The sequence below is a fragment of the Carcharodon carcharias genome, chromosome 30 (genome assembly GCF_017639515.1).
Source record: "Carcharodon carcharias isolate sCarCar2 chromosome 30, sCarCar2.pri, whole genome shotgun sequence".
Lineage (NCBI taxonomy): Eukaryota > Metazoa > Chordata > Chondrichthyes > Lamniformes > Lamnidae > Carcharodon > Carcharodon carcharias.
This window is the reverse complement of record NC_054496.1, coordinates 15,194,920-15,208,769: the sequence shown is the minus strand read 5'-3', so window position 1 is coordinate 15,208,769 and position 13,850 is coordinate 15,194,920. Positions and strand designations below refer to the sequence as shown.

The following is a 13,850-nucleotide window of genomic DNA, read 5'->3' as shown; positions in this document are numbered from 1 at the left end:
TGCACCCCAGTCACGCTCTCTCTCGCTCTCCCTCTGCACCCATTCACGCGCTCTCTCGCTCTCTCTCTCCCTCTGCACCCAGTCACGCTCTCTCTCACTCTCCCTCTGCACCCAGTCACGCTCTCTCTCTCTCTCTCTCTCTCTCTCCCCCTCTGCACCCAATCACGCTCTCTCTCTCTCTCTCCGCCTCTGCACCAGTCACGCTCTCTCTCTCTCTCCCCTCTGCACCCAGTCACGCTCTTCACTCTCTCTCTCTCCCTCTGCACCCAGTCACGCTCTCTCTCTCTCTCTCCCTCCGCACCCAGTCACGCTCTCTCTCTCTCTCTCCCTCCGCACCCAGTCACGCTCTCTCTCTCTCTCTCCCTCCGCACCCAGTCACGCTCTCTCTCTCTCTCTCCCTCCGCACCCAGTCACGCTCTCTCTCTCTCTCTCCCTCCGCACCCAGTCACGCTCTCTCTCTCTCTCTCCCTCCGCACCCAGTCACGCTCTCTCTCTCTCTCTCCCTCCGCACCCAGTCACGCTCTCTCTCTCTCTCTCCCTCCGCACCCAGTCACGCTCTCTCTCTCTCTCTCCCTCCGCACCCAGTCACGCTCTCTCTCTCTCTCTCCCTCCGCACCCAGTCACGCTCTCTCTCTCTCTCTCCCTCCGCACCCAGTCACGCTCTCTCTCTCTCTCTCCCTCCGCACCCAGTCACGCTCTCTCTCTCTCTCTCCCTCCGCACCCAGTCACGCTCTCTCTCTCTCTCTCCCTCCGCACCCAGTCACTCTCTCTCTCTTTCTCTCCCTCTGCACCCAGTCACACTCTCTCTCTCTCTCTGCCTCTATCCCTCTGCACCCAGTCACGCTCTCTCTCTCTCTCTCTCTCTCCCTCTGCACCCAGTCACGCTCTCTCTCGCTCTCCCTCTGCACCCAGTCACGCTCTCTCTCTCTCTCCCTCTGCACCCAGTCACGCTCTCTCTCTCTCTCCCTCTGCACCCAGTCACGCTCTCTCTCTCTCTCCCTCTGCACCCAGTCACGCTCTCTCTCTCTCTCTCTCCCTCTGCACCCATTCACGCTCTCTCTCTCTCTCTCTCTCCCTCTGCACCCATTCACGCTCTCTCTCTCTTTCTCTCTCCCTCTGCACCCAGTCACACTCTCTCTCTCTCTCTCCCTCTATCCCTCTGCACCCAGTCACGCTCTCTCTCTCTCTCTCTCTCCCTCTGCACCCATTCACGCTCTCTCTCTCTCTCTCTCTCCCTCTGCACCCATTCACGCTCTCTCTCTCTCTCTCTCCCTCTGCACGCAGTCACGCTCTCTCTCTCTCTCTCTCCCTCTGCACCCAGTCACGCTCTCTCTCGCTCTCCCTCTGCACCCATTCACGCGCTCTCTCGCTCTCGCTCTCCCTCTGCACCCAGTCACGCTCTCTCTCGCTCTCCCTCTGCACCCAGTCACGCTCTCTCTCTCTCTCTCTCTCTCTCCCCCTCTGCACCCAATCACGCTCTCTCTCTCTCTCTCCGCCTCTGCACCCAGTCACGCTCTCTCTCTCTCTCCCCCTCTGCACCCAGTCACGCTCTCTCACTCTCTCTCTCTCCCTCTGCACCCAGTCACGCGCTCTCTCTCTCTCTCTCTCTCTCCCTCCCTCTGCACCCAGTCACTCTCTCTCTCTCTCTCCCTCCCTCTGCACCCAGTCACTCTCTCTCTCTCTCTCTCCCTCTGCACCCAGTCACGCTCTCACTCTCTCCCTCTGCACCCAGTCACGCTCTCTCTCTCTCTCCCTCTGCACCCAGTCACGCTCTCTCTCTCTCCCTCTGCACCCAGTCACGCTCTCTCTCTCTCCCTCTGCACCCAGTCACGCTCTCTCTCTCTCCCTCTGCACCCAGTCACGCTCTCTCTCTCTCTCTCTCTCTCCCTCTGCACCCAGTCACTCTCTCTCTCTCCCTCTGCACCCAGTCACTCTCTCTCTCTCTCTCTCTCTTCCTCCCTCTGCACCCAGTCACGCTCTCTCTCTCTCTCTCTCTCCCTCTGCACCCAGTCACGCTCTCTCTCTCTCTCTCCCTCCCTCTGCACCCAGTCACTCTCTCTCTCTCTCTCTCCCTCTGCACCCAGTCACGCTCTCTCTCTCTCTCTCCCTCCCTCTGCACCCAGTCACGCTCTCTCTCTCTCTCCCTCTGCACCCAGTCACGCTCTCTCTCTCTCTCCCTCTGCACCCAGTCACGCTCTCTCTCTCTCTCCCTCTGCACCCAGTCACGCTCTCTCTCTCTCTCCCTCTGCACCCAGTCACGCTCTCTCTCTCTCCCTCTGCACCCAGTCACGCTCTCTCTCTCTCTCTCCCTCTGCACCCAGTCACGCTCTCTCTATCCCTCCGCACCCAGTCACGCTCTCTCTATCCCTCCGCACCCAGTCACGCTCTCTCTATCCCTCCGCACCCAGTCACGCTCTCTCTATCCCTCCGCACCCAGTCACGCTCTCTCTATCCCTCCGCACCCAGTCACGCTCTCTCTATCCCTCCGCACCCAGTCACGCTCTCTCTATCCCTCCGCACCCAGTCACGCTCTCTCTATCCCTCCGCACCCAGTCACGCTCTCTCTATCCCCTCCGCACCCAGTCACGCTCTCTCTATCCCTCCGCACCCAGTCACGCTCTCTCTATCCCTCCGCACCCAGTCACGCTCTCTCTATCCCTCCGCACCCAGTCACGCTCTCTCTATCCCTCCGCACCCAGTCACGCTCTCTCTATCCCTCCGCACCCAGTCACGCTCTCTCTATCCCTCCGCACCCAGTCACGCTCTCTCTATCCCTCCGCACCCAGTCACGCTCTCTCTATCCCTCCGCACCCAGTCACGCTCTCTCTATCCCTCCGCACCCAGTCACGCTCTCTCTCCCTCCGCACCCAGTCACGCTCTCTCTACCCTCCGCACCCAGTCACGCTCTCTCTCTCCCTCCGCACCCAGTCACGCTCTCTCTCTCCCTCCGCACCCAGTCACGCTCTCTCTCTCCCTCCGCACCCAGTCACGCTCTCTCTATCCCTCCGCACCCAGTCACGCTCTCTCTATCCCTCCGCACCCAGTCACGCTCTCTCTATCCCTCCGCACCCAGTCACGCTCTCTCTATCCCTCCGCACCCAGTCACGCTCTCTCTATCCCTCCGCACCCAGTCACGCTCTCTCTATCCCTCCGCACCCAGTCACGCTCTCTCTATCCCTCCGCACCCAGTCACGCTCTCTCTATCCCTCCGCACCCAGTCACGCTCTCTCTATCCCTCCGCACCCAGTCACGCTCTCTCTATCCCTCCGCACCCAGTCACGCTCTCTCTATCCCTCCGCACCCAGTCACGCTCTCTCTATCCCTCCGCACCCAGTCACGCTCTCTCTATCCCTCCGCACCCAGTCACGCTCTCTCTATCCCTCCGCACCCAGTCACGCTCTCTCTATCCCTCCGCACCCAGTCACGCTCTCTCTATCCCTCCGCACCCAGTCACGCTCTCTCTATCCCTCCGCACCCAGTCACGCTCTCTCTATCCCTCCGCACCCAGTCACGCTCTCTCTATCCCTCCGCACCCAGTCACGCTCTCTCTATCCCTCCGCACCCAGTCACGCTCTCTCTATCCCTCCGCACCCAGTCACGCTCTCTCTATCCCTCCGCACCCAGTCACGCTCTCTCTATCCCTCCGCACCCAGTCACGCTCTCTCTATCCCTCCGCACCCAGTCACGCTCTCTCTATCCCTCCGCACCCAGTCACGCTCTCTCTATCCCTCCGCACCCAGTCACGCTCTCTCTATCCCTCCGCACCAGTCACGCTCTCTCTATCCCTCCGCACCCAGTCACGCTCTCTCTATCCCTCCGCACCCAGTCACGCTCTCTCTATCCCTCCGCACCCAGTCACGCTCTATCCCTCCGCACCCAGTCACGCTCTCTCTATCCCTCCGCACCCAGTCACGCTCTCTCTATCCCTCCGCACCCAGTCACGCTCTCTCTATCCCTCCGCACCCAGTCACGCTCTCTCTATCCCTCCGCACCCAGTCACGCTCTCTCTATCCCTCCGCACCCAGTCACGCTCTCTCTATCCCTCCGCACCCAGTCACGCTCTCTCTATCCCTCCGCACCCAGTCACGCTCTCTCTATCCCTCTGCACCCAGTCACGCTCTCTCTATCCCTCTGCACCCAGTCACGCTCTCTCTATCCCTCTGCACCCAGTCACGCTCTCTCTATCCCTCTGCACCCAGTCACGCTCTCTCTATCCCTCTGCACCCAGTCACGCTCTCTCTATCCCTCTGCACCCAGTCACGCTCTCTCTATCCCTCTGCACCCAGTCCACGCTCTCTCTATCCCTCTGCACCCAGTCACGCTCTCTCTATCCCTCTGCACCCAGTCACGCTCTCTCTCTCTCTCTGCACCCAGTCACGCTCCTCTCTCTCTCTCTGCACCCAGTCACGCTCTCTCTCTCTCTCTCTGCACCCAGTCACGCTCTCTCTCTCTCTCTGCACCCAGTCACGCTCTCTCTCTCTCTCTGCACCCAGTCACGCTCTCTCTCTCTCTCTGCACCCAGTCACGCTCTCTCTCTCTCTCTGCACCCAGTCACGCTCTCTCTCTCTCTCTGCACCCAGTCACGCTCTCTCTCTCTCTCTGCACCCAGTCACGCTCTCTCTCTCTCTCTGCACCCAGTCACGCTCTCTCTCTCTCTCTGCACCCAGTCACGCTCTCTCTCTCTCTCTGCACCCAGTCACGCTCTCTCTCTCTCTCTGCACCCAGTCACGCTCTCTCTCTCTCTCTGCACCCAGTCACGCTCTCTCTCTCTCTCTGCACCCAGTCACGCTCTCTCTCTCTCTCTGCACCCAGTCACGCTCTCTCTCTCTCTCTGCACCCAGTCACGCTCTCTCTCTCTCTCTGCACCCAGTCACGCTCTCTCTCTCTCTCTGCACCCAGTCACGCTCTCTCTCTCTCTCTGCACCCAGTCACGCTCTCTCTCTCTCTCTGCACCCAGTCACGCTCTCTCTCTCTCTCTGCACCCAGTCACGCTCTCTCTCTCTCTCTGCACCCAGTCACGCTCTCTCTCTCTCTCTGCACCCAGTCACGCTCTCTCTCTCTCTCTGCACCCAGTCACGCTCTCTCTCTCTCTCTGCACCCAGTCACGCTCTCTCTCTCTCTCTGCACCCAGTCACGCTCTCTCTCTCTCTCTGCACCCAGTCACGCTCTCTCTCTCTCTCTGCACCCAGTCACGCTCTCTCTCTCTCTCTGCACCCAGTCACGCTCTCTCTCTCTCTCTGCACCCAGTCACGCTCTCTCTCTCTCTCTGCACCCAGTCACGCTCTCTCTCTCTCTCTGCACCCAGTCACGCTCTCTCTCTCTCTCTGCACCCAGTCACGCTCTCTCTCTCTCTCTGCACCCAGTCACGCTCTCTCTCTCTCTCTGCACCCAGTCACGCTCTCTCTCTCTCTCTGCACCCAGTCACGCTCTCTCTCTCTCTCTGCACCCAGTCACGCTCTCTCTCTCTCTCTGCACCCAGTCACGCTCTCTCTCTCTCTCTGCACCCAGTCACGCTCTCTCTCTCTCTCTGCACCCAGTCACGCTCTCTCTCTCTCTCTGCACCCAGTCACGCTCTCTCTCTCTCTCTGCACCCAGTCACGCTCTCTCTCTCTCTCTGCACCCAGTCACGCTCTCTCTCTCTCTCTGCACCCAGTCACGCTCTCTCTCTCTCTCTGCACCCAGTCACGCTCTCTCTCTCTCTCTGCACCCAGTCACGCTCTCTCTCTCTCTCTGCACCCAGTCACGCTCTCTCTCTCTCTCTGCACCCAGTCACGCTCTCTCTCTCTCTCTGCACCCAGTCACGCTCTCTCTCTCTCTCTGCACCCAGTCACGCTCTCTCTCTCTCTCTGCACCCAGTCACGCTCTCTCTCTCTCTCTGCACCCAGTCACGCTCTCTCTCTCTCTCTGCACCCAGTCACGCTCTCTCTCTCTCTCTGCACCCAGTCACGCTCTCTCTCTCTCTCTGCACCCAGTCACGCTCTCTCTCTCTCTCTGCACCCAGTCACGCTCTCTCTCTCTCTCTGCACCCAGTCACGCTCTCTCTCTCTCTCTGCACCCAGTCACGCTCTCTCTCTCTCTCTGCACCCAGTCACGCTCTCTCTCTCTCTCTGCACCCAGTCACGCTCTCTCTCTCTCTCTGCACCCAGTCACGCTCTCTCTCTCTCTCTGCACCCAGTCACGCTCTCTCTCTCTCTCTGCACCCAGTCACGCTCTCTCTCTCTCTCTGCACCCAGTCACGCTCTCTCTCTCTCTCTGCACCCAGTCACGCTCTCTCTCTCTCTCTGCACCCAGTCACGCTCTCTCTCTCTCTGCACCCAGTCACGCTCTCTCTCTCTCTCTGCACCCAGTCACGCTCTCTCTCTCTCTGCACCCAGTCACGCTCTCTCTCTCTCTGCACCCAGTCACGCTCTCTCTCTCTCTCTGCACCCAGTCACGCTCTCTCTCTCTCTCTGCACCCAGTCACGCTCTCTCTCTCTCTCTGCACCCAGTCACGCTCTCTCTCTCTCTCTGCACCCAGTCACGCTCTCTCTCTCTCTCTCTCTGCACCCAGTCACGCTCTCTCTCTCTCTCTCTGCACCCAGTCACGCTCTCTCTCTCTTTCTCTCTCTCCCTCTGCACCCACTCGCGTTCTCTCTCTGTCTCTCCCTCTGCAGCCAGTCACATTCTGTAGTTCTCCCCCTGTCCTCCACATGAATTCCAAAGGCCCACCACGCTGCATGTGCCCGATCCCTACCTTCATCTCTCTGATAGCCTGCCAGCCCGCCTGCACCCCGCTGATCTCCTCGTACACACTCCGCTGTGGCAGCAGCAGCTGGTTGAGGACCTGCAGGCTGCCTCGCCGGTACCTGACCGCTTCCAGAGTCATTGTTCTGGCGTAGCGGGGCCGAGCTGTGTCCGGGACCAGCAACTCACACCGGCTCCACCAGCAGCGGGGACACGGGCGCCGATCCTGCTCCTAGCGGAACTTTGCCGAATGTATCGTCCCTTTTGCACAATGTTGCAAACTGTTGCTACAATTGTTCGAATTAAAATCGCACCTATTTTCTGGTTCAATCCTCCGCTCGTCCCTTTGCATTAATCACACACGAGCATAAGTCTTTAAAAAGGATTTCCGCGAACAAATATATTTCAAATGATTTACGGGTTTTTAGCGATAGGCTATTTGGAAACTGTCATGTGATTTATTTTCAATGAATTGTATCCGTTGCGGATGAATTAAGGGGTCATTTAATCTTGTGATCCTGTCTCAGAATGGTTACAGGACATTCGGCCCATCATGTCTCCACTGGCTCTCCCAATGAGCAATTTACCTAGCTCCATACCCCCACCCCCACCACCCCCCCTCCCCTTCTACCCCTAACCCCTGCACATTCTTCCTTTTCAGATAACAGGCTAATTCCCTTTTGGATGCCTCGATTGAACCTGCCTCCCCCACACTCCCAGGCAGCGCATTCCAAGCCTTCACCCCTCGCTGGGTTAAAACATTCTTCCTCACGTTGCCCTTTCTTCTGCCGCCAGTTACTTTCAACCTGGGCCCTCGCGTTCCCAATCCTCTCGCGACCGGGAACAGTTTCTCCCTATCCACTCTGTCCAGACCCCTCATGATTTTGAATCCCTCCGTCAAATCCCCCATCAGCCTTCTCTTCGCCAAGGCAAAGCAGCCCTAACCTCTCCAGTTCCTCACCCCGAGGCCAATCTCACGAACAGTCCGTGTTTCACATTGGTGAGACTGGAGCTTGGGGTGTGATGTTCCTCTAAGCTCTGGAATTCTCACCTTGAATCTCTCCACCACCCTGTATGCTCCTTGGTCACCAGTACTCACATCTCCCCAGGTGGTTTGTCAGCTTTTTGTCTGATTATGCTCCTGTGAAGTACCCGGGGACATCTTAATAGGCTAACGGTACTTATTATATAACTGATTCTAACCTGGCCTGTCTCTTTAAGGGCACCAAGGCAGTCTCCCACCTAGGACATTGAGTTCAGTGGGGGATGCAGGTAACAGTAGCGACCTGTGAACTCCTATGGACTAACATAGGGCAATTAGCTGCTTGCAAATGTCATGGTCAGTTACTTATTTTTGGGGGTGGGGGTGGGGGTGGGGTTGGGGGCAGAGGGAGGGGCAGTTGTTCACTCTCTTACTCGTGAGTCGCAAATTCAAAGACTCGCGCCCGTCATCCAGGCTGGCACTGGGGGGAGTGACTGCATGGCCGCAGGTGCCAATGTCTGGATGGGGTGTCGAACCAAAAAGCCTTGCCTGCCAGCTCGGTTGGAAGCACGATGTTCACGACCGGTTCCGTAGCCAGCGGCTAGCGTGACCCTGTTCTCATCCTCGCACCTTTTCAGTAAATTTGGGAGCCTTGTGATATCACTTTGCCCTCCCTCGCCCAGTGCTGACGTTGCCACCTATGCTGCTGTCCGTGCCTGGGGTCAGCTGAGCCAGTGTTGAAGCGGGTGCAATACGACCCCGGTGCTCAGCTTCATTTAGGGGCAGTGCGTTTGCTACAGTTTTCAAGGAGCATTACTTGGCCGTGAAGATACCCCGGCCCAGAACCCCCATTCCCCGGTTTGGGGGGGGTGGGTGGGGGGATTCAGAATCACACCCTGAGGTACCCCAGAAGCTACACTGGGGGACCTCCCACAAAGTCCCTGCGCAAGGGCTGCCTGGGAATTGCCCAGGAAGCTTAAACTTCCAACGGACAATTACCCAGCACTGGGAACCATCTGAAACTCTGACTTAAATCCCAGACTTCAGACGGTTCTGACTCTCTTATTTACTCGGAAAAGTTAGCGGGATTAAAACCACTTCTAACGCCTGGGTAATAAGGTACTGACTGCCCCACTGGACCACCCCAACTACCCTGACCACCTAACTGCACCCCCCAGACCACCTGACTCCCGCAACCACCCTCTCCATCCCCCCTGAGACCCCTGATCACCTGACCTCCCCCCACCTCGACTACCTCCCCACCCCCGACTACCCTCCCACTTCCTGAACTCCGTCCACCCTGCAGCCCTCTCACTACCCCTCCTGAATACCCCCCCACCCCATTTAACCCTCAAACAACCGTTCACCCAACTCCCCCTCCCGCCTATCCCCCCTGTTAAACTATACCCCCACCCCTGACTACCCACCCGACTACCCTCCCAACCTCCGAACCCTTGTCCACTTGACTCACCCCTGACTACCATGCTGACCCACTGAAACTCCCATCCCCTGACTACCTGCCCCCAGCCAACCACCAGACAGCGAGCACCCCCCCCCTCCCAAACTCAGTGTTCCCACTTACCTCACACACTTACCTTTACTCTTGTCAAAGTGGCTAGGATGTTTAAATTTACCAGTTTATGGCAACTGGTGCTGTAAAAGGAGGCGTGGTCCTGCACTGGAAGGACCCCCGAATTACTGCGCCACACGTTCCTCATTGGGCCTGGGTCACAGGTCCGGGCGAGAAACACACGGCTCCTGACCCAGATAAGGAAGAGCCGGGTGGCGAGGCGACAGTGACTGCCGCTTCCCGGAGGCTCTTGTGTTCGATTGAGCTAGTTGGTCTCAAGTGGGCTCAATGAGTTGGGTACAACAAGGCAGGCAGGGTACCCTGCCAAACCTGGGGTGATCCCTGCTGGAGGATATTCATTGAGAACAGGGTTTGTTTGTGATGCCACCCCCCATGGTTGAATAGTTTTGACAGACATGGTCAAGGGTCACATATCACCGGCCCAACAAGTCTGTGCCTGTGTTTATACTCAAATAAAGCCTCCTCCCACCCTCCTCCATCAAATCCCATTAGAACCTATCCTTCTGTTCTGTTCTCCCTATCTAGCTTCCCCTAAAGACATCACACTGATGTCCAGAACTGGACTAAACACCCATAGAATCAGTGTCCCAGCTTAAGTTTGCACACCGAGGGGAAATTGTTTTTTTATTTAAAAAGAATATTTCTTGGCTGTTTGGTAGGCATTATTCTTTTCTGTGGTGGGAGTGGGGGTGGTGTTGCGAGGGTTGATATGTATATAGGGAAGTATATTTCTAACGGACAGGGCTTTCAGGAAGAGTTCATGTTATATGCAACACTAGTGCACCGCAGCAAGTGGCCAGGCTGTCGAAGGGGATTTCTGTCACCATTTTGTCCAGAGGCCAGCAGGGGTCACACTTGAGTGACCTTCAGTAAGATTGGTATCCATATTGTCCCAGAGATGCACCATCATGAGAGTAGGCGGTATGCAGTTTATTGTGTGAGCTATTCCAATTGCCAGAATCATACATTATCATGAAATATAATTGAGCTGTGTGTTTACGCAAAACAGAAAGTTCACCCATCAGTTTCTCACAGAGTGGCCTTGTGGTTTGTAGATTCTTCATCAGGGGTTAGGAGTGGGACTTCCAGCTGATTTCCACCCCCATCACCACCCCCCCCACCCCCCCCCAACCCCACTTTCTCTCTAACTCAGAAACATTGTCAACGATAAAAACCTCAAACAAAAACAAAAATTGCTGGAAAAACTCAGCAGGTCTGACAGCATCTGTGGAGGGAAAGACAGAGTTAACGTTTCGAGTCCGTTTGACTCTTCTTCAGAACTTCAATAACATCAACCTTCCTAGTCTATGGGCTGCAGGACCACAACACAACATACCCAATACACCATTAGGACGTATGCACTGTTGGTCCCTGGGCTTGTCCTGGGATAAGACGCTGAGCTAACTCGGTCTATATTCTCTAGGCGTTAGGAAATCGAGAGGTGATCTCATTGAAGCATACAAGATTCTGGAGGGGCTTGACAGGGTAGAGACTGAGAGGTTGTCTCCCCCGCCTCCTCAAGCTGGGGAATCTACAACACAGGGGCACAGCCTTTCAGGATAAGAGACCTGATCATTTAGGACTGAGATGAGGAGAAATTTCTTCACTGGTGGGGGCGGGGTGGGGGGGGGGGTGGGGGGGGGTGGGGGTTGTAAATCATTGGAATTCTTTAGCCCAGAACGTTGTGGATGCTCCATTGGTTGAACATATTTAAGGTCGGGACAGACAGATTTTTGGTCACTCAGGGAATCAAGGGACATGGGGAGTGGGCGGGAAAGTGGAGTTGAAGCAGGAGGTCGGCCATGATTGAATTGAATGGCAGAGCAGTCTTGAGGCAATACATGGTCTACTACTGCTCCCATTATTTATGTTCTTATGAGAATAAGCCCTTCAGGACCCAGGCTTCCCTTGCAGTGTAATGTAAACAGCAAAAACATAAATCCGGGCCACAGGAATCTGGTAGCAACACAGCGAGTTCCTTTCAGGAGTTTATTGAGATTAAGTGACGTTACAAAAAGGCGAAGACATTAGCTTTCAGGGACACCCAAGTCCCTTCATCAGTCAATGCAAAATTACAAACGAGGTTTTGGTTACATTGCAAACCTCTTGAGTATTTTATTCACAAAAATATCAAAACACTTTCTATTCATGTCACACACACACAAATGATTTTCTATAAACGTGAAGTGACAAGTGTTAAAAACAGAGAAATTGCCCAATCTAAGTACCATGTCAATGGTGTTATTGAAGAATAGAATTTAAAAAATTAAAGGGCTTGCACTCAATACGACTTTGGATCTCACATAATGGATTCGACTCATCAGTGCGATTACAGGTGATGGAATCAAGTCTATTCTTTAATGTCTAAACTTTTTGCTGCACTTGGGTGTAGAGGAGGTGTTTGGAAATGGTTGAATTGCCCCAGAGAGAACCACGACGGGACAAATGGCCTCTGTCGGTGCCATAACGATTCTAGAAAGTGCTGGGAAACCTTCTGTGACTGGAGGAGATTTAGACTTTGCATTTACATTGTCCTGCCAGTATGATTATACATTTTCGACGGAGTGCAGGAAATGAGCAGAGAAGAAAGTAGGTTAACCAGCACATTAAAAATCCAAACTGACCACAGGGGGGGTTCATCTCACAAGTGGAGTCAAAAAGTGAAGAATTTATGTTGAACCAGTAGAGCCTTGGTTAGGCCACATTCAGAGTACTGTACACAGTCCTGATCACCATAGCACAGGAACAGATCGAGGCACTCGAGCAGGTGCAGAACAGGCTTTACAAGGATGTTACCAGAACAGTGATATATAACCATCAAGGAAGACTGGGGCTCTTTCCTCTGGAAAAAGAGAAGGGTTGTGTAGCGAGCTGATAGAGGTCTTTAAAGTTTCAATTTGTAGAGAAATCTAAGACTGGGGATCATAAATTCAAGATAGTCACTAATAGATCCAATCAAAAAAAACCTCTTTACCCAGAAAGTGCGTAAGTGGTTAGTGCGTAGAATTCTCTACCACGTGGAGTAGAGGTGAATAGCATGGATGTCTTTGTGAGGAAGCTGGATGAACACATAAGGGAGTAGTAAGGAATAGAAGGATACGTTGGTGGGGTGGGATGAAGGTGGGAAGACACACGTTTAGAGCCAGTTAGGCTGAATGACCTGTTGCTCCCCATACTCTTTGATAACCCTTTTTCCAAATGAACTTAAAAAAATTCACAGCATAAGGACATTTGTATTCAGTCCTCAATGTGTGTTTTATGTTCATGGTCCGGAATGTGATTTGGAATGTCTTGTTACATGGGGCTGAAATGTGGACCGTGAGGAGCAGATATTCAAAAGCTGCAGAGTTGTGAAACGTGGTTCTGTGGAGAATGCTGGAGCGGGTTGGTCGGAGAGAACACAAGAGCAACAAAGATGTTCTCAGGATGGTGGAGGAGGAAAGGGCGTTAGGGGATATCATCAAGGTTGGAATAGCCATTTTTTAAGGCATGAGAACTTGCTGAGGAAGGTGACTGAAGGAAGATTAGAAGGATGTCAACCAAGAGGGAAATAGAGAATGATGATGTTAGACAACTTGAAATTCAAAATGGAAGGCTCCCCATTCAGCCCAGCCAGTCCATGATGGTGTTTATGTTCCACTCAAACTTCCTCCCTCTTCCCTCCCATCATTACCTTCCCTTCTCCCTCACATGCTTGTCCAGCATCCCCTTAAAGGCATCTCTCCTATTTGCTTCAACCACTCCCACGTTCTCAATGGGGGAAGACGCTTCTGAATCCCTGACTGGATTTCTTGGTGACTCTCTTATGTTGATGGCCTCTGGTCCTGATCTTCCCCACAAGTGGAAACATTCCCTTTGTGTCCAATCTGACAGCATCAAGGTCACAGAAACCAACTTTTAAATTTCTGATTTTCTCTATTTTTAAAAAGAACGGAATTCAAATTCTCTAACTGCTATGGTGGGACACGAACCATATTTGCTGGATTATTAATCCATCATTTTAAAATTAATGCTCAGCCATTCAGGAGTGAAATCAGGAAGCTCTTTTGTCCCCATGAAGAGTAGCCAAAATCTGGAATTGTCTCCCTTCAAGGCTGTGGGTCAATTGAAATTTTCCTGGCTCTGATTTCTGTTTGGTAAGGAAGTTAAAGGTAGGTAAATGGAGTTGAGCCGCAGATTGGCTGTGGCCTGAATGAGTGTCAGAACAGACTCGAAGGGCTGAATGGCCTCCTCCTAGCCCGATCAAATCACCTGCCTGCATGGTGTTAAATCAGGCGAGCTCCACAAAGTACCTCAACTTTTATTCAATAAGGCATCCTGATGGCTACCAGTAATTTACTATGACATGAGATTAACAGGTCAGGGCAGATATTCATGGGGAGACAGAAGCCACTGGGGCGATGGTAAGAAGCATCCTGGTTGTTCTGTATGATGGAAAAAAAATAGGGGTTGATCTTTCTTGAGCGATCGCAGCTGTTAATGTGTTCGCAGTTGGTATTCTGTAAAATAAGACGCAGAATTGTAGCACAATCCATTTAGAACAAGTTTCAGCTG

General features: G+C 54.1%; 2 protein-coding genes across 3 annotated transcripts in view; both read right to left on the bottom strand.

Moving 5' to 3' along the window:
- Positions 1 to 6,927, bottom strand: part of mri1 (methylthioribose-1-phosphate isomerase 1) — a 61,445-nt gene extending 54,518 nt beyond the window's left edge. The window contains exon 1 of the mRNA XM_041176957.1: positions 6,734 to 6,927. Coding sequence (XP_041032891.1) covers positions 6,734 to 6,865 — 132 coding nt within the window. The 5' untranslated portion in view covers positions 6,866 to 6,927. The remainder of the gene's footprint in view (positions 1 to 6,733) is intronic.
- A 4,344-nt stretch (positions 6,928 to 11,271) lies between these two features.
- Positions 11,272 to 13,850, bottom strand: part of LOC121271360 (AP-1 complex subunit mu-2) — a 42,138-nt gene continuing 39,559 nt past the window's right edge. For both annotated transcript variants that reach the window (XM_041177315.1, XM_041177316.1), the window contains one exon: positions 11,272 to 13,795. In XM_041177315.1, coding sequence (XP_041033249.1) covers positions 13,773 to 13,795 — 23 coding nt within the window. In that variant the 3' untranslated portion in view covers positions 11,272 to 13,772. The remainder of the gene's footprint in view (positions 13,796 to 13,850) is intronic.